The sequence below is a fragment of the Neofelis nebulosa genome, chromosome 7, assembly GCF_028018385.1.
Source record: "Neofelis nebulosa isolate mNeoNeb1 chromosome 7, mNeoNeb1.pri, whole genome shotgun sequence".
Taxonomy (NCBI): domain Eukaryota; kingdom Metazoa; phylum Chordata; class Mammalia; order Carnivora; family Felidae; genus Neofelis; species Neofelis nebulosa.
In genome coordinates this window covers 10,083,962-10,104,096 of record NC_080788.1, presented here as the reverse complement: position 1 = coordinate 10,104,096, position 20,135 = coordinate 10,083,962, and the positions used below count along the sequence as shown (strand labels likewise).

Genomic DNA, 20,135 nt, shown 5'->3' with positions numbered 1-20,135 from the left:
CGTCACAAATATAGTAATGGTGAAAACATTGGAAATACTGCAAGAATTATCACGACTGCTCAGAGACACAAAATGAGCAAATGCTGTTAGCAAACTGGTGCCGATAGGCTAGTTCAACACAAGGTCACCAGAGACCTTCAGTTTGTAAAAATTGCAGTATCCATAAAGTTCAGTTAAACAGAATACAATAAAACAAGGTATGCCCGTATGTGGAAAGCACGGCCGAGGGGTTGGGGCTTCTTGTCCAAGGGCAGTGGAGTGATTTAAGTTGATAAAGTAGGTTGATTTGGACGCTTCAGAGAGACCACACTGAAGAAAGTGTTGGGGAGCAAAGGTCATGGATCAGGAGAAGGCTACTGCAAGATCCAGGTGAGAGCACCCGGTGGCAGTAGGGGAGAAGTTGATGTTCAGAGAATTCTAGAACACATAGAATAACTGAATTGAAGCAAGATGGAAGCATTCAATGATGGGGCCCAGGTCTCTGTTCTGAGCAATTCATTAGATGTTAGGTACCGCTTACCAAACAAAGGAATACAGGAGGAGGGGTGGGTGTGGAGAAGAGAGATGTCACTCACGTGCTTCCTCATTTCTTGCTGCCTGTGGGACATGCCCCAGAGGTGAGCAGAGAGAGATCAACACATCTTGAGCTCAAAGGGCGAGCTACGGCCTGAGGGTGGAAAGGTGTGTGTCACCAGCCCAGCCAATTCAGCTTGTACTTTGGGAGGGCAGGGAGTGAGGAGGTCTGGGGTGAGGGAGAAGAGAGCTGAGCACAGAATCCCGAGAAACACCACTACTCCAGATGTTTCCACTCTCAAGAAAAACAACTCCAGCTATAAATTATGACCGTTAAAAATAATGGACTTCTTGTTTTCTTACTCTGGCAAGTACGTGTTTGTTGGATGAATTTTTTAAGCTATATTAGAATTCTACATACTCAGAAGTAAAGACGAAAATGTGAATAAATATGTTGTTCACTAGGCAGCCTTTCCTGGAACCACACAGGCTAGCGACATTATTCTGTTCAGCATGGTCTCAGGTGCCTTTGACTTTGTCCCGGTACAGTTGGCGCTCTCTAATGTCTCGTGTTGACCTACTTCTCAGCCCAGCCACGGATGCAGCCAGCAAGGCGGGTCTCCTTCTCCGTCCGCATCTCTCCACATCTCCTTAAGTCTAAAACTCTCTTTTCTCTTGGCTCTTCTCACTCCAGTGATGGCGAGGAGGAGTTGCGTAGTAAGTAAGCCGCTGTAGTGTCCACGGCTGTTCTCCAGGGTCTGACAGTGCTGAAAATGCTGTCAGCTTGGTTCTAAGAAACTGGGGATTTGTACCCCCTTGCATGCCATTGTTTCTAAACCATTTGTCTTCCTGCTTTGCTTTGAGAATTAATTTGGGTGAAACCGTTTTTGTCTGCTATATGCCACGTGCACTGGTTGATCTAGTGGTCTGATTCCAGGGCATGGGGAGGTGTTCCCATCCCACCTTGTACCTTTTGTGATACTGAGCGCTGGTTTCACAAAGCTTTCTATTTGATAGTGTAAATTTCATTTTCCCATGTCTTGCTTTTTTTTGGTCTCATGAGACAGATATCTAGATATCCACCTGTGATATTTAAAAGCTAATATTAAACTTTTTTCTTCTCACCTTTCAGACCTGTCTTTAAAAATACCTTTCTGTTGGGGCGCCTCTCTGGCTAGAGCCTGCAAGTCTTGACCTCGGGGTTGTGAGTTCAAGCCCCACATTGAGCATAGAGATTACTTTAAAAGAACGAAAAAAGAAGATAAAAATACCTTTCCTCTGAGTTTACACCACGTGGATTAGGGAGTAAGAGTTATAGATGTATTTCCTAACTTCCCATTTTCTCTCCTTTGGAACTTTTATTTTTCAATCCTTTTACTACAGTGTGGATTTCAGATTAATATATTCTTATTTGATAATGCCTAAATTTTAAACACTCTGTCTCTCAAAAATAAACATTAAAAAAATTTTTAAAAAAACTTTGCAAGGTTTTAGTAAGCTTGGAAAGGAAATGAATTCTACCCCCTGTGAACATCACTTTTCAGTTATGCAAGATTTCTGGAAAATTCCAGGATTGCTATTTTTAATGGAAAAAAAACATTTCTAGTATAAAGGTAAATACTGAATTGTTTTCATATAACTACGGTAAAATCTTGATTTGCGAGTATAATTCATTCTAAAAACATGCTTGTGATCCAAAGCGCTTGTATATTAAAGTGAATTTCAAGAACCATTGGCTCAGTTGTGATCATGTGACATCTGGCATCATGTACTATTCGTGTTGCAAGACATCACTCATTTATCAAATTGAAATTTACTAGAAATGTTTGCTTGTCTTGCAGAATACTCATTGAACAAATTACTCGCAATCCAAGGTTTTACTGTGATAGGAGCCTCAGAGAATTACAATATTTGTATAATTGAGCAACCTAATTCCCTACCACTTGCTGACCCTACATTTCAGCAGTATTTAGGTATCTGATTATTTATTTAAATATTAAAATTTTATAATCAATATTAAGCTGAGGGTGACATCTTTGCATTGTTCTTAAAAGAAAGTACCTTATGTACAGTAACATAAAGTTTAATTTCTATTAAATGGAAGTCATATTCAGTACTTTTTTCATAATGAAAAGATGTTTAGTAAATAGGCACACCATAAGATACTTTATACCAGTTGTAATAGGGGGGAAGTTGTGAAAATCTGCTTACAACTTTGAGTGTTCAGAAATTGTCAAGTCTATTTCATCTCAAAGTATTGTGTACCTGGGGACATAGGTCCACATGTGGCAGACGAAGTAAAGGTCCCAGTGGTATTTCTTCTACCTCTAAGACGAAATTATTAATATAGAACGGCACTGGTTATACAGCTAATCCAACAGGATGAAATTATAAAAGTATAGAAGCTGGAAGAAACCTTTGAACCAGGTATCTAGCCTTCTTCGAAATGTGTTCCTTACCCTGAAATACCAGTGAGAATTCTGGAGGTGGAGGGGAGAGGAAGGGAAAGAAAGGGGTTGGTTCATGGCCAGATAAATTTAGGAAAAGTCCAGTTAAGCTGGTTTCAGATGCTAATGTGTACATTGTGAATTCCCAAGGCAGTGTTCAATAAGTTGTGTTTCCCAAACGCATTAGCTAGGTAACCACAATATGTGCCTGACTGTAGATAACATCTCATGAGACTAGTATTCCATGGAACGCACTTTAATTTTTTTTTTTTTCAACATTTTTTATTTATTTTTGGGACAGAGAGAGACAGAGCATGAACGGGGGAGGGGCAGAGAGGGAGGGAGACACAGAATCGGAAACAGGCTCCAGGCTCCGAGCCATCAGCCCAGAGCCTGACGCGGGGCTCGAACTCACGGACCGCGAGATCGTGACCTGGCTGAAGTCGGACGCTTAACCGACTGCGCCACCCAGGCGCCCCTGGAACGCACTTTAAAAACCATTGACCCGGTCCATCCAGTAGTTCCGACTCTGGAATATTAGAATATTATGTCTGCAGGTTATTTCAAGACTTTAAGAAAATCCTACTTGAAATACACTGTTTACCTGCCATAATACTTTGTAGGTTGACTTCAGTGACAGATTTCTTTGCTTTTGTCTGTAATTATACTGTAGAGGTATCATTGGCTAATTTATACTCTTAGGTGCACTGAAAACTTGATGGCCCTTCAGGAATCTCAGAGGCATTGGTTGATTAATCGCTGTTCTCAGAACCAAATCTAAGAGGTCATAGTAAATGAATGAATTTTTTCTTCAGCGGTGAAAAGGTTGGAAATCCTTACCAGAGTCCCAGATTCTCCCAGTACTCAATCACATATTTGTTCAGTTTCTAATTTATTCAGCAGAAATCTACTGGGAGCTGATTCTTGGCCAGATCCTGTGCTAGTTGGTGTTTTTCTTCATTATGGATTTTGCTTTCACTTTGTTCATATTACTAGGTTGGTAACTTGCTAGGTAATTGCTCTAGTTAGTGTACAACAGAGCCTGACAACCTGAGAGAGTTTAATGCTGCTTCTGTCGTTCAGGGTTCCTGGGGTGCAAAAGGTTATAAAGCCACTGACCTAAACCACACTCTTGGTTTTTTGTTTAAGTAAATTAAGGTATCCTGAGGTTAAAATGCTGACAATTTCACACCTAGATCATGCAGAAACTAGGGAACAGATCCCAGATCTTACTCTTACTCTGCTCATCTCGATGACCATGCATTGTAAGTGAAATAGAAGAACCCAAGTAAGTAAAAGGAAAAACTATAGAAAGTACTCTTTTGAAGACTTAGAATTGGTTGTTAAGTTTCCTATCTATTATTCCTACTTGTTGGCTATTCACTTAGTAATAACTACCATTTTGCATTTCTAATCGGAATCTAGAACAGGTTGGACATTTAAGTTCAAATGCTGGTAGTAGAGGGGCGCCTGGGTGGCGCAGTCGGTTAAGCGTCCGACTTCAGCCAGGTCACGATCTCGCGGTCCGGTCCGTGAGTTCGAGCCCCGCGTCAGGCTCTGGGCTGATGGCTTGGAGCCTGGAGCCTGTTTCCGATTCTGTGTCTCCCTCTCTCTGCCCCTCCCCCGTTCATGCTCTCTCTGTCCCAAAAATAAAAATAAAAATAAAAAAAAAAAAAAAAAAAACAAATGCTGGTAGTAGAACATCTTCAGATCTCTGTCAAATGAGGGTTTTACTCCTGGTCATCTCCAGTCCTTGAAACCCACCTGCAGGAGAAGGTGTGTGTTTTGTTCACACTGTAGCAGGAGTTGTACTGAGCGGCCTTTGTCCGCCTGGAATCACACACACAAAGTATTTCCGTGCCTGATCTAAAAACTGGAAATCCTTCATCTTGGTGCGATTGAGGCCATCTCCTCTAAGTCCTGACGTAGCTCCAGCTTTATTAGCATGTTGTCGGTAAGGTATCGTAGTGTTCCTAATGCTTTCTCCACTTACTGCTCTGCTCTGTGCCTTAGCCTGGGTGCTAATGACCCGCTTCAGTTTACGCTCCGATGGTGACGGAGGAAGGAAGGATGCACCTGCCGAACATGCCACACCAGTGTCAGCCTGGCAAGGACCTCACCATCGGTTTCATCTCCCTCATTTCACAGATGAGGAAGTGAAATCCAGAGATCTCACCCCAAATCAGTAACAGGACCAAGACACCACACACACACACACACACACAGCCAGCCAGCCAGCTCTGGTGCCCTTTTCCTCTTCACTCATCCCTCTCCAGGAATACTCAGGAAAATAGCAGGTACATGGTAGCTAGATATTTTGGTATGGAAACCCACGAAAGCAAAATGAACAGCAAACAGAATATGAATGATATTTCATTTTCGATTTTGTGTTCTTCCCGTGATGCCATCTCAGAAAGATGGAAACGGAGCGTTGACGAGAACAGGAATTAAACATGTTTCGTGTATGTTTGAGTGTGGGGACAAAAATGTTGATTTGGGGCTTGCTCAGTGATGTGATTCTTGGATGAAATTTTTTGTCGTGGGGAATTCACGCCTACTGCTGCCTATTTCCAGTTCTGATACTGAGTTTCGAGGTGGATTTTTCCTTCTTCCAAACCCTTAGGAGAAGGCACTGTACACTGGCTTTCGGATGCTCTCTCTGCTCTGCGTGTGTCGTTGTAAATATTTTAAGCCTCTTATCTGTCACCCAGGCACCGTCCTTTGGTTCCAACTTTTCCTCTGCCATTTTTGTTTTCCAGATTCACGGCCTTTCCACAGCACCAGTGCTAACCTGACCGAGAGGTACTGCACGTTTATTTTGTTACTCCTTTCCCTGAGATGAAGGAAACCCAAGATGTCTTACGACATTTCACTAAGTAAACTGAGAAGTTAATTCAGCTCATTGGATTCTTACTTCCTTAAGTGATAAATTTGGAATAATGGCTACAAGTGGTTTGTAGTGAAGACTCTCTATCGTTTTTAAATAATGTCTTCAGTAGTTTTTTCCTTTTGCTCTCTACACTGCCCTGACGATAAAGGTTTGCATTTATTCAGGAGAGGAAACACTTGTATTCGACTTTATGAACTTCTGTACTCTGCTTCTAAGAATTAAGCCCTAAGCCTGACAACATTTTGTTTCACTGTTTGCACGCGTGTGTATTCGTATGCACACGTGTCTGCGTGTGCACGCGTGCGGGGAACTGTACCTTAGCCATTTTAAGTTTTAAAGCCATTTTCTTCTGCCTACACGGATATGGCTCATAGCTTTGTCCGTGTAAGTGAATTGGTTCTTTACTTGACAGCAGGCAGGTTTGTATTTTGACTCATTGTTTACTATTATATTCCTCTTGTCATGCTTATGGGGTTCTAAGATATTCTAATGTAAGCATCATGGGGGTTCTGATTACTGCCCTGCACTTGAACATGTGTCTTTTCGCAGAGGCGTCGGTTGTGACTCAGTGATCCAGAACTCTCAGTATGAATGCTTCTCTTTGTATTTCTGTCGTACTTTATTTCTCCTTTGTCTTCTCTGGAACAGTGCTCTCACACCATTTCCCCCTTATCGTAATAACAGACTGCTTTATTTTGTAAACAGTACTTCATGTATAAACAGACCGTAGCTCCTGAAGAGGATTGTTCCCCCTCTTGAGGGGTGCCTCTGTCCTCTCACAGAGGCCCTTGAGGTAAACACGGCTTTTCTGTGGAAAAGTTCTTAAAATAACGATTGTAGAACACCTGGGAAACGTAGTGTAAGTAGATTCCTTTTCTGTGGAATGGCTTGTGTCTACAAGTGCCCCGCATTCTCTGAGGAAGTCCACCGTTGTGGACTTCCTGAAGTCCAAACATGTCCATCTGTGATGGACCCGTGTAGCCTTCCTGAACGAGTAGATCAGTACCCCTGGCTCTGTGTGAAACTCCCACAGCGGAGCTTTCTATACTCTCCTCCCTCCTAAAATCGTGCAAAGCTGTATGCACCAGTATTGATTGTCCGGTGTGCCAGAAGACTAAAAAAATGGTGTGTGATTTCTGCTTTCAGGGAATTTGGATGTGCATTCAGTCATAAAAATTCCTTTACAGCCTTTGTTAACACGTCCATCTTTCTGTTGTCTTTATGAGTTTCTTCTTTAGCACCTATTTGATGCAAAGGTGTGTATAAATTGAGTGCTATTTTAGATTAAGAAGTTTCAGATAAAATAATAAGTGAATAATTGACAGGCTCTTTCACACCAGGCCACTAAAAATCTATTACTAAAACACTGATGGCCGACACAAGAAAACAGCCAGGTTTTGGGACCGGAACGGTTTTGGTTTTGGGACCAGCGTGGTGGTGTCCTCTGTTCTCAGGTCTTACTCTGTGGAACCACTCAGCAGCCTCTGTCCATCTGTTACTCTGCTGTCCGTTGTCATGTGTGTGCATAAGTTGACTGTGACTTGTAGCTAAAATGATGCATGGTTATGAAGAATTGTATTTTTTGGCTCTGTGTTTACTTTTTAAAAATTTCTGTAGTCTTTTTTAAAAATCACTCTTCTTGTTTTTATTTAGTATAACAGAAGAGACCTATAGTTTCCTGCCTCAAAGCCCCTCCAAGAAAGATTTTGAAGGCAAGAGTGGAACAAAAGTCAGCCGCACATTCAGCTACATCAAGAATAAAATGTCCAGCAGTAAGAAGAGCAGAGTAAGTACCGTTGAGGGCATTCCTTGCGTGATGGCCTTCGTTGGTCATCTGTAGGCTCCTGTCACAGCCTGCATGCACCCAATACCTAATTAAATAATGAGGACGTAAGGAAATAAGCACAGAGATAATCCTTGAAATGGCCTAATACTTGAAGAAAAATAGCAACAAAAGGTGATACCACTAATTGGGTTTTTACTATATGCTGAGAGCTTTCCATGTATTATTTTATGTAATCGTTTCCATAGCCGTATAAGGAGAGCCTGTTCTCCCCTTCCTGGGAGTAAGCTACCCTGTGAGTGTGTGCTGCTCACAGCAGTGGAACCAAGATTCAGATCCCATACTCGACCATGTGCCTTCGTCAGTAAACTGGGTTTAAAATGCACTTGAGGATTTTATGCCAAGATCAGGAGATTGAAAATATTTGCATTTGGGTTTAGAAGTTAGAAGGATTGGGGCGCCTGGGTGGCTCAGTTGGTTAAGCGTCTGGCTTCGGCTCAGGTCATGATCTCGCGGTTCGTGAGTTTGAGCTGCACATCGGGCTCTGTGCTGACAGCTCAGAGCCTGGAGCCTGCTTCGGATTCTGTGTCTCCCTCTCTCTCTGCCCGTCCCCCACTCACACTCTGTCTCTCTCTCCTTCAAAAATAAATAAACATAAAAAAAAAAAAAAAAAAAAAGAAGGATTTCCCCACAGAAAATTATAAGAGACTTTAAGACAAAAGTGGATTCTTCGATCTAGTCCTGACTACGAGGCTGTTGCAGGGTATTGTCTTTCATGCATTAAAATATTTAAACATTTTTTGTCTGTTTATTTTTTTCATACTCCTGGGAATATTCGAAATACAAAAATAGATAAAACCACCTGTAATAACCCCACATAGAGACAGGTACTCTTCTCATTTTTTTTTTCAATGTACTTTCAAAAGAAAGGAAGACAAGGGTTTCCTTTTCTTATACTGATTCCCAGTGCTAAACCAAAATCAGTTCAGTGTCACCTCAGTGGGAGAGGACATTCTACCTTCCATTCACCCACCCACCCAGCCAGCCAGCCTCCAATAAAATAAAGGAATATCTTTAAAAAAAAAAAATTTTTTTTTTTTCTAAATGGAAATCAGTGACGAGCTCTTGCTAAGGAATCACTATATATACATGTGTGTATACATGTGTTTGTGGCATGTCCATACATACACACACATACACACACACACACACACACACACATACACACATATACATATACATCCGTACCTACTTAGAAGTAAGGGAATACAAACGCTGAACTCAAGAATACTGTTGTAAAAGTATACCCCTCACACTCTCCCCAAGCCGCCTGCCACCAAATGTAACAAGCCTCTTAGGCCCTCAGTTAAGTGGGCTGCTGAAAGTAGAGCCCATGTATTTTACCGGTTTTGTAAATAAGCTGTCTCTCCTTTAGCCAATACTAGGTTCAGTGATGACTCAGAGGAGTTTTTCCACAAAACCTGCCACCGAAATTGTTTTCATTTTTCTTGCCTGGATGCAGAAGGGGAGAAAGTGGGGCAGTCAGGAAAGCGCAGGAAAAGATGCAAGGATGTTTCCAGAATAATCCTATATATAAGTATTAACTTCGTAATTAAAAAAAATAGGGTTAAAGGTTAAATTCAGGGCAGAATGCTTAGCAGTGTTCTGCATACTGGCAACAAGGCTTAAACAGAGTCTTACCTGTTGTACCTATCACTGCTGGCTGGGACCCTGGCTGGCATCAACAAAAGAAAATCTTGGCAAAGATCAGTGTAGATTAGCTAGGTATTATCATCAAATGACTTCTGTAGCCTCAGCATTCTGCGAGGTGCTAATAATGCTCCTAAAGAACTAAAGATCATTGTCTTTGAGAAATTTTATGATCTATTTGGATGCTTTCAAGTGTGTTTTGTTGTCGTTCTGTTTTTAGACTGTGAGGTCTTCATTTGGAAGACCAGTAAATGAGTGAAGAGTCCCCTTCCCATCCATCTCCCCAGGGATGTTGACTTTCAGGGCAGAGCAGTGAATACGCCACTGATTGCATTAGTGAGAGGACACAAACACACATAAACAATGTAAGACTAAATTTAGAAACTGGAACCTGACCTTTATAAAAGTCTCATCCCAGGGGTGCCTGGGTGGATCCGTCAGTTAAGCATCCGACTTCGGCTCAGGTCATGATCTCATGGTTCATGGGTTCAGGCCCCCGCATCGGGCTGTGTGCTGACAGCTCAGAGCCTGGATGGAGCCTGCTTCAGATTCTGTGTCTCCCTCTCTCTGCCCCTCCCCTGCTCATATTCGTTCATTCATATTGTCTGTCTGTCTGTCTCTCTCTCTGTATCTCTCTCTTTCTCAAAAATGGATAGATAAACTTAAAAAAAAGTCTCATCCCATCCTCCATACTTTACAACCTGAAGTACAGAGAGCTATGCTTCAGGTCACAGAACTGGATGATATTAGGGCAGAACCTCTTTGACTTCCAGCAATTAGTACACTTCATTTCCTGCTCACTCATAAATAACTTCAAACAACTGGCATTTGCTAGTAGAATGAAGAGAAAGTCAGGACAAAAGAAGGAAATTGTTAGAGCAGAGTCTGGCAGAGACCATTATCAGTTGACCCTTGGTGTCTGAGCATCTCCTTTGCCAGAATGACAACACTGTTTTGCAAAATGAGCCTGGTTCCTCTTTTCACGCTTGGCTTCAAGACCTTTGGGGGCTCGTGCTGCCTCTAGCAGTGGAAACCCTCAGAAAATTACAAATCTGAAACATGGACTCGCAGTCCATTTCCCATTATCAGGTGTTTAGAAAAGGGCCCACTGGCCACATCCATCAAGAAGGTTAAGAGTGAGCCATCTTTCATATGGAAGAGCTCACTTCTGTCAATGCACCAAAAGATAGTAAGAAGTAGGGGAAGTAGTGAAATGATACATTTTATGTCCAGTTACATTAAATGCCCTGACTTAATATGCCATTGCACTGATAAGCTAGAGCTTTCCCCTACAGAAGCATTTCCTTCTCTAAACGATGACAAAAATAAGTATTTTCTTAGTGTGATGATGCACACTCTACTGTTTCTCATAACTACTGGCTAATGTCATTTCTCCCTAATGTTAAAACAATTGAAAGTGTGACTGTGGATATTAATACTAATTTTTCTTTTGAAAATAATGGTTTTACTGCTTTTAAATTATTTTTAAAAGAGCTACTATTAGAGATCTAACCTATTTTTATTAACCTAGTGTGTAGTGTAATCAGTCCTACTTCTTTTAAAGGAAAAATTAAAGCATTTAGTGAAGATATATTAAATTGCTACCTGTAAATTCTTAGCAGAGTCTCTAGGAATGGTTTGGAAATTTTTACTTTTCTTACAATTAGGTATGATAGATACACTCATGAAAATAGTTTGTGTTATTAACTTAGATATAGCCCCACTGTTCATTGTTATGTTATTATATGTGCTTAAGGGTTGATTTATATGTTGGCAACTCTTAAGTAATATTCTAAGGAGCCAAAAGTCAGCCACTGTGTAACAGATTATTCACATTTTGTTTTTGTTTTTTTTTTTTTTTTTAAACGTTTATTTTTGAGACAGAGAGAGACAGAGCATGAACGGGGGAGGGTCAGAGAGAGGGAGACACTGAATCTGAAACAGGCTCCAGGCTCTGAGCTGTCAGCACAGAGCCCGACGAGGGGCTCGAACTCACGGACTGCGAGATCATGACCTGAGCCGAAGTCGGCCGCTTAACCGACTGAGCCACCCAGGCGCCCCCAGATTATTCACATTTTGCCTGTAGCATGGAGTTCTCTAGATAGGTGTATAGATATTATCTAGGTAGATAGATCTAGGATTTGAGAAATTGAGTTCTGGTCCTTCATATGTCCTTTTAAAACATCAGCAGTATCTGACATGTAATTAGATAAGCGTATTGGATGTTTTTTAGAACGGGGGCAAGCCTAACCAGGAAGTGTAACAGGAAGACTGGCGGGTTCTGCTTTTGTCCTTAGCATCTTCTCATAGTACTGCTTCCTGCCAGTAAGTAAGTTCGCTGGCTTACAGACTATTTAAACACTAATGTGCACCGTGATCCCGTTCACGCAGAAGGAGTGAAGTGACCCCCTTTAAACCAGCCTGTCCCACTGATTTTCTTCTCTAAGCTTTCCTCCTTGCAGATTAGCCGGGAGATACGTGGGCAGACACGTTTACACGAATTCTTTTTTTTTTTTTTTTTTTTTTTTTTTCAACGTTTATTTATTTTTGGGACAGAGAGACAGAGCATGAACGGGGGAGGGACAGAGAGAGAGGGAGACACAGAATCGGAAACAGGCTGCAGGCTCTGAGCCATCAGCCCAGAGCCTGACGCGGGGCTCGAACTCACGGACCGTGAGATCGTGACCTGGCTGAAGTCGGACGCTTAACCGACTGCGCCACCCAGGCGCCCCACGAATTCTTAATCTGACTTGAAGTAGGCATTTTGGGGCAAGGGCTGTGCTCCTGCAGACCTGCCCCTATCCAGCCCCACCTCGGTGTGCCCGTGCTCGGCGTAAAAGAGCCGACCCCGTCAGCCGTGCAGAGGAGCCGTGTGCCAAGGCTGGAGTCAGTGTTAAATCCAGTTCCCTCTCTGCTCCCTTCTCTGATTAAACATGGGCAGCGTGTCCATGGCTTCATCCCAGCATGTTTCGCAGTCATCTGGAGTGCTCTCTGGTCTTGTCTTTGTAATGGCTTGTCTAAAGCAGTAGGTTTTGAAAGGGAGAACTCGTTTTCCGAGTCCCCTAGTGTAGTTATTTCCTGCCTCCTTCCCTGAAATACCGTGGGCGCCGACTTCCCCAGCCATTGTTGAACACGCAGAAGTCACACTGCAGAAAACAATGGGTCACCACTCGACCACAGGCAGAGCAGACCTCACCAAGAAGTGTTCTTAGGAAGCATCCCGATTTCAACACCATGAGAAGTCTTTCTAAACAGATAGAAGACGTGTTCCGTAACTTCTAAGTGTTAATTGGCCTCAGTCCTTCCAGACACTCTATCGTGTGGCCGAAGCACTGTCTACACACACTGCATTCTGGGGACTTCGTTCTGTTTCATTTCCAAGGTACTTGGCCTTCCTGGCAGCATGCAAATGGTTAAGCTTGTCTTAAGGAAACAAGCAACTTCAGCCCTCCCTCCTTCCCTTTCTCAACCAGTCCCTGGCTTCCTCTTACGGTTTCTCTCATGGCAGCTCGAAGCTGCTACGCTCTGCCCTGCCGGCATGCACCCCTCCTTCTGTGACAGCACGCTTCCTGGCATGGGGGTCGAATCATGTCGGTAAAATGGGGTCGGTTTCACGAAGTACCCCTCATAACAGTGAGACTCACAGGACCAAAACATGGGGAGGTAAGAGCCTGACTTCTTTAAGGCACTAAATCCTAACAAACACAGAAAGAGACCGTGAGGCGGGGGGGGGGGGGGGGGGGGGACGGTGGTTAGGTTACTGTTTTGTTTTTATCCTTGGAAGAACTAGTTTGGATTATTGTGGAGGATGAGGATATTATTTATTACTTATTCAGATTTGATGAGCTTTGTGAGGTTGGAGAGCATGTTAGTTGCCGTAGATGAGTCTCTCAGCTCTTGGAGCACGCTTTCTTGAGCAAGGAGGCAGATGCTTTTCAGTTTAACATTTACGCATGGAGAAGCCTGTGGCCAAATGTGGTTAAGAGCGAGAAACACTTGGAAAAAACTGCATTTGCTATTGCTTGTTATTAGAATGTTACGTACGTACTTCAGCCATTACTAATTTTCACTTAGAACAGTTTCCTGTTTTGTAAAGTGAAGTAGTTTGTTTTTCTCCCTTTCTTGTCCTCCTTTTTGTGGTTCTAAAGTGTAGCAATTTGGCTCTTAGATTTTTGATACGTGTTTCGTTTTTGATACGTGTTTCGTTCGTTAACCAAGGGCCGTACACGAATCAGACCTGGCCAGCACTCACCAGGTCAGTATGGTGGACAGGTTCTGAATTAGGAAGTCAGAAGGCCCGGGTTGTGATTTGGGCTGCCGATCATTTGCCGTGTGACCTTCTGTGAGTCAACATACCTCTCCAGCCCTTGGCAGTGGAGAGGAGTGAAGAGAGCAGAGCTGAGGAGTCGGCCAGATCTGGGTCTGCATTCCAGTGGGGCCGTGGTTGGCATGTGGGCTCAACTATAGTATTAAACACCCTGTGCCTTGGTGTCCTTAAATGTGCAGTGGGGATGATGGCTTCTTCACTGGGTGTATGTTCCCATCTGTGGTGCTTGGCACATAGTAGCTGCTCAGAGCTGGTGTCTGTGATCCTGATCTGCTCGGGTATACGACGGGCAGCGTGATGCCCTCCCTTCACCTCACAGTTATGGGATCAGGTGTGGTAACGCACGCAGAGGCCTTGATTCAGAGTATGAGGTGCTTGGTAGTTTGTCACAATGGCTCGCTTCGGGGTACCTGTCCTGCAGGGATTATTTTAGATTGCAACAGCGGTGTGTGTCTATGTGGGGGACGGTAATACTTGTGGCTGGAAGCAGTTGGAGGAGAGCCCCCGAGGAAAGCTTCCTGCTGCCCCAGGCTGACGCGAGAAGGGCTGCTGTCCTTCCTGCTCCCTGCCTGCAGCCGGCCCTCAGCTCGTGGCCTGCGTCCTCCATGGGCCGCGCTTGGGGGGAGGAGCAGCGTTCTTGGCTGCCCCACGTTCCCCTCCTGCAGCTCCAGAAGCCTCTTCCAGGTGTTGGTCCTGGGATGTTGTGTCCATCGGTCTGAACAGCCGCTGAGCAAGCTGCTGACAGAACTGCTTGGCCTGCCCGGTCTTCCCGGAGCGTGTCTCATGAAGCCCGAACGGTCACAACTTTCAAAGACCATCGTCCAGGACCGCACTCCTGACTTGCATCCCAAACACTCGCCACCACCCACCGTTGACCACATGCCGTCCGGGTGTCCGGGTGAAGGGAAGGCTCTGGTGTCCAACTAACTCTAAACTCTTTTCTTTGGCAGGAAAAGGAAAAAGAGAAAGAGAAAATCAAGGAGAAGGAGAAAGATTTGAAGGAGAAGGACAAGGACAAGAAGACTGTCAACGGACACGCTTTCAGTTCCATCCCTGTTGTGGGTCCCGTCAGCTGTAGCCAGTGCGTGAAGCCTTTCACCAGCAAGGACGCCTACACTTGTGCAAGTAAGTGACACGCCCCTTCCTTTGAGGCACGGCTCTGGGCTTGCCCCAGGCTTCCCGCCCATCCACCACGTATCCCTTCCTGGTATGTGTGGACAAGTCAGCCTGTTGTGTCTTCCTTTAAACATCAGGAGGGTCATCAGTTCTCGATGTAGAGCATACAGCCTGTATGTTTTTGCAGAGAGCCCCAATCTCTTATACGCCGTTCTGTTGTCCTAGAAGTCTGTGTCATCATCGAAACAGCCTCGTGGCCTCCAACTCAAAAGCCACACAGCAGTCCTTTGTCAGGCCGTATGCACTCACTTTTTGGCATGTGTGTCGGCCATTTGCCAACATCAAGTCGTGGTGACTCCCAAGGGAAGGTACTTTCGTGGGCAGAGATGTCCCGTATTGACCTGTTGCTGACCTGATCAGAAGCTCCTTAAAGCCCCGTCTGTTAACCGAGTGTGGTTCCTGGTTTTGGCAAGATACTGTAAGGCAGAGGGTGGCTAACTTTTTTTTGTCAAGGCCCACCAGCAAGTGTCTTAGGCTCCATGGGCTGCACGGTCCCCACACAACTACTGAACTCCGCTATTGTGCAAAAGCAGCCATGGACAATACATAAACCGGTGAGCATGGCTGTGTTCTAATTAAACTCCATTTATAGACAGGGAAACTTGAATTTCATGTCATTTTTATATATTATAAAATATTGGTCTGTAAATGTCAACCATTTAAAAATATAAAAACCGTTTGTAGTTTATGGGCCGTACAAAAGCAGGCTACCAGCTGTATCTAGCAGAGACCCGGCTTTAAGGCACCGTATCTCAAAACCGTTGTCGTTAGATGGATAGAAAGTAATCATTGCAGCGCACACACCAAAGAAAATTTGTGAGGCCGCTTGTGGCCAGAACTGACCATTCTGGAGATCCAGCCACCCCCAGGCCCAGCCCAGTCACCCCGAAGGCAGAGATGATTAGCACCGTGTGGCACCTATAACGGGTTCAGACAAGATAGTGACTAACTTAGACACCAAGAAACGCTTCTCAGACTATGGTATTTATGACGTTTCTTGTTCTCAGTCATTTCTGTGGAATACCACAAGGGATTTGTTACCAAAAATAATTAACTTACTGAAATTTTGCAACGTTTAAAAGCTCACTTGAGCAGATTCGGAACTACTGCAGAATTGACTTCCACTCACTTGCTTTCTTGAAGAGACAGAGTGGAGTTAAGCCAGCACACAGCCCACAGCCCGGCTTGTCTGCACCATAGCTGTCGTGGCTTTCTGAATGACTAGCTTTACCATCACGTCCTTGGAAGAGGACTTTTGTCGATATATCCCAGATGTTGTCTGCAGCCCTATTGGTTGTACCGCCCTACTTTAAAAACAACACCACCTCCTGGGAGGAGCTCTTCTCGAAATCTTTATGCATCCTGTGGGCGGATCCCACACACGCTTAGGTCCTCCCCGAATTGCGACTCACCAGGAAGTTGAGAGTTCCAGCGTTAGTGGTAAGCTTTATGTGAGCTCTGGGAAACGAGGGGCCACCACTGTCCACTCCCCCCTGCATGTTACTGTGGGGCCCAGGTTCTGTTAGGACACTTCCCTAGGCCGTCAGCCGAACGTGTTCGGTTTTCTTTTTTTTTTTTTTTTTTTTTTTAATTTTTTTTTTTTTTCAACTTTTTTTTTTTTTTTTTTTTTTTATTTATTTATTTTTGGGACAGAGAGAGACATAGCATGAACGGGGAAGGGTCAGAGAGAGAGGGAGACACAGAATCGGAAACGGGCTCCAGGCTCTGGGCCATCAGCCCAGCCCAGAGCCTGACGCGGGGCTCGAACTCACGGACCGCGAGATCGTGACCTGGCTGAAGTCGGACGCTTAACCGACTGCGCCACCCAGGCGCCCCTACGTGTTCGGTTTTCTTGACACAGTCAGCTCCTTGGTACTGGGATAACTTGGTTACCTAGGGCAGCAGTCACCAAGCACTTTTTAGTATGTTCGTGCATCATTAAAACGTCTTTAGCCTACTCGCGCAGGGTGTGTATGTGTGTGTGTGTGTGTGTGTGTGTGTGTGTATACACACACTAGTTTGTTTATTTTGAGAGAGAGAAAGTCCCAAGCAGGCCCCATGCTGTGAGCACAGAGCTTGACACAGGGCTCAGTCTCATGAACTATGAGATCATGACTTGAGCCGAAATCAGGAGTCAGATGCTTGACCGGCTGTGCCACCCAGGCACCCCCATGGTGTATATATTTAATGCAGGAATTACACACTTGTCCTATACCTTACTTCTAAAGGGCCCATTTTAGGAATAAGAGAAGTCAGATTTGCCATTGTCTTGTGTGCTGTTTAGGTATTCATCTTCTTAATAATACTCTTAGGTCAGTGGGTTCTTTGCAGGAATCTGTGTAAGTCCCTTTTTCATTTTATTTTAGTTGGAGCCAAATATACTCTCTAAGCCCACTGCATTGAGCACCTGTGAATTTCCATTCACCACAGCGTGCTGAAAGTGAGCAGATGAGGACAGGAGCCTCTGTTACATCCCCAGCTTCTTTCAAGTGCTCTTAACCTCCAGGGCCCTCTCGGACATCTAAGCGCAACACAGAGGGCTGAGTGAGGCACCACTACATCATCTGTTTATTAATTCTGTTTCTCTTTTAAGTCCATATAAATGAGAGCTGTAAAATCTCCCCTCCCCGTGTCCCAAAGAATCATTTTGTGTATCCCTCCTGCAAAGTGCCTTTTCTCCATTTGAGGGGCACTGGTCTCAGAGAAAAACAGAAAGACCTTGTATTTCTTGATTGACAGTATGAACTTGATATTCGAAGAACTTCATCAGTGGAGAAGACTGAACACCTGCTTTCTGCTATAAAACAAAAATGTTCAATGCAATATATTAATAAATAATAAATAAATGAAAACACTAAACTAATATATAACCGAGCCTGCAGAAAGGAAAATCCCTGAAGAAACTCCTAATCAGAGCAATGAAGAGCCTCCCTGTCAACCGAGGACAGGATGTGTGGTCCGAGGGCACAAGGTGGGAGCTGGAACTAAGACCCCCGAATGAAACCAGGAGCTTTAAAGGCTGCAACGTCCATACTGAAGGACCTAGAAAAACTCCACCCACTGGCCCTTCAGAAGCAGCAAGGAAACTTGCCTTCGCCCAGGGCTCTGGGTGAGAATTCTGCATTATATATGAATCTGGGGCCCAAATGCACACCATTCATACCTCAAACTAAGAAATTTTTCACAAGGTTTAATGAAATCCCAATCTGAGAATGATAAAAACACTAAGGAAGCTCAGCAGAGACAAATACAGAACTGAACCATAGGGTCACCAGTAAAACAGGCTTCCCACGGGAAGGAAAAAAGTCCTATAAAGCCGAAGCTGAGTTTAAGATTAAAAAATACACGGATAACACATGAGGAAGTGAACCACCATGAGGAAGTTAGCAAGTGCGTAGACAGGGGAAGATGTTGAGAATTATTAAAAAGTTAAAATGAATAGAATTTCTAATGTAGGAACAGAACAGCGCAGCTAAGGCGTAGATGTGAAAAATAACAATAAAATTTCAGGAGTAGAAATAGCCTTGGAAGGATGTTTGTGGAGATTTTTCAGCTATTTCAGTGTTCCACATCATCAGTGGATTGTTCTGAATTCTGTTTGTTTATAAAGGAGGAAAATGACTTCCACTCTGTAACCTGTTGCAGTGAAAGGAGAGCTGGGTGAATATCCTAGAAACTTTTATGACTTCAGACTGAGTTTATTCTTTACATTTAACTGTCAGTAATTATGCATGTGAGTTCCTTATCTTAAGTAAAGTTCTTCAACAAAGACTGGTCACCTGAACTCTGCAAAACACGGCATTTGGTTTTGTGATTCATTCAGAAGCCTCCTGTCAACAAATATTTATTGAGCAGCAGTGTGTGTCAGGCACCTTTTGTCTTTTCGATTTGAGTATACTTGAGGTATAACACGGGAAATTGAAGGTGTGCAAACACGTGAATTTGATACATTTATATGTTGTGATGTGATTGCCACTGTTGCAATATTTAGCACCTCTGTCACATTACGTAATGTGCCTCCTTTCTAGCGGTTGGCTAGGGCTTGTGAGAAGAGTTCTCAAAGCGTCATAACCCTTGGTACCTACTCACTGAAACATGATTCGTAATGGGGGAAAAGGTAAAGACACTCGATATCCATCCGTAAAATGTCGTAGATTCATCAGATGGAATTTGGAGCTGGTACTAAAAAGGGTCAGCCAGCTCTTTCTGTAAGGGAACTGGCGGAAAGTGTGTGAGGCTTCGCAGGTCGGTCTTGTGGCCGCTCGGCTCTGGCCATGGTCAAGCCCTAAGTAGTGAACGTGGCCGTATTCCCGTGAGACTCTGCCCGCCAAGTGGATAGTTTGCCAGCCACTGGGGTAGCTCTGCAGACACAAACAGGCCTCCAAGACGCTTTGGTAAGTTGAAAAGGCGAGTAGAACTGGATGTATGATCTGAACTTACGGAAGGCCAGTGAAACAACTAATGTTGATGTAAATACACAAGAATATTTAACAGGATATACCCCAAGCTGTTGACAGTTTAAAGGAAGAGACTAGGAGAGGAGAGATTAAGGGAGGCTTCAGGTTTTATTTTATACTCTTATTTAACTTTTTTTAATGACTGTACTTCTGTTATTTGTATGAGCAGAACCAAAATGCAAACCTTGGATCACTGATAATTTTAAAGGTTTTTCTGGTTGTCAGCTGGTCTCTGATGAAGGAGCAAAATATGTTGGTAGTGGATTCCAGAGCTCAACAGACAAAGAGCAGAATGGTCACCAGAGAGCAGTCGCTTAACAGAAGACTGGAGAGGTGCCCTGTCACCACGATATTGACAGCAGCAGCTTGAATAAGAACAACGTAGTTGGTTCTGCAGACTCTCAGTGCTGAGGTGTGAGGTGAAGTATCATCAGAAGGTTTAGGGACAGAACCTGTGTGGAAAGGAAAACCTTTGTTGAAGACCCAGGGAACTTTTTGCCTTGTGCTCTAGGGAACGGTAAGAACCATTGGTTTATGGCTGCAGTAGCGGGATGGCTCCGGCCGTGACTGGCTGCAGACACCTTTGTTCAGTGTAAATTTGGAACGGAAAGGTTGCCTGATTTATGTCCAGGACATGTTTTGTCTTCTACTGTCCTTGGCTTTTGTGTCTGTGTTCTTTCTAGGTTACAGCAGTTGACTTTTATCCTCCTCGGCTACATTAATTCTTAGCCTCCGTGAGACTGTGATGACTCAGGCTTAAACGTGCGGCTGGTGTAGGATCGATTTGTCAGATAGAAACATCTGCCGTAACGTAGGAGGGTGCACCTCTTTC

General features: G+C 43.9%; 1 protein-coding gene across 16 annotated transcripts in view; it reads left to right on the top strand.

The window, feature by feature from the left end:
- Nucleotides 1-20,135, top strand: part of AKAP13 (A-kinase anchoring protein 13) — a 335,196-nt gene that overhangs the window by 270,415 nt on the left and 44,646 nt on the right. For 13 of the 16 annotated variants that reach the window (XM_058736667.1, XM_058736666.1, XM_058736662.1 and 10 more), the window contains 4 exons: nt 1,102-1,230; nt 5,720-5,762; nt 7,504-7,636; nt 14,621-14,795. In XM_058736667.1, the coding sequence (XP_058592650.1) occupies nt 1,102-1,230; nt 5,720-5,762; nt 7,504-7,636; nt 14,621-14,795 (480 nt within the window). The remainder of the gene's footprint in view (nt 1-1,101; nt 1,231-5,719; nt 5,763-7,503; nt 7,637-14,620; nt 14,796-20,135) is intronic. The other 3 variants (XM_058736669.1, XM_058736668.1, XM_058736676.1) reach the window with 1 other exon arrangement.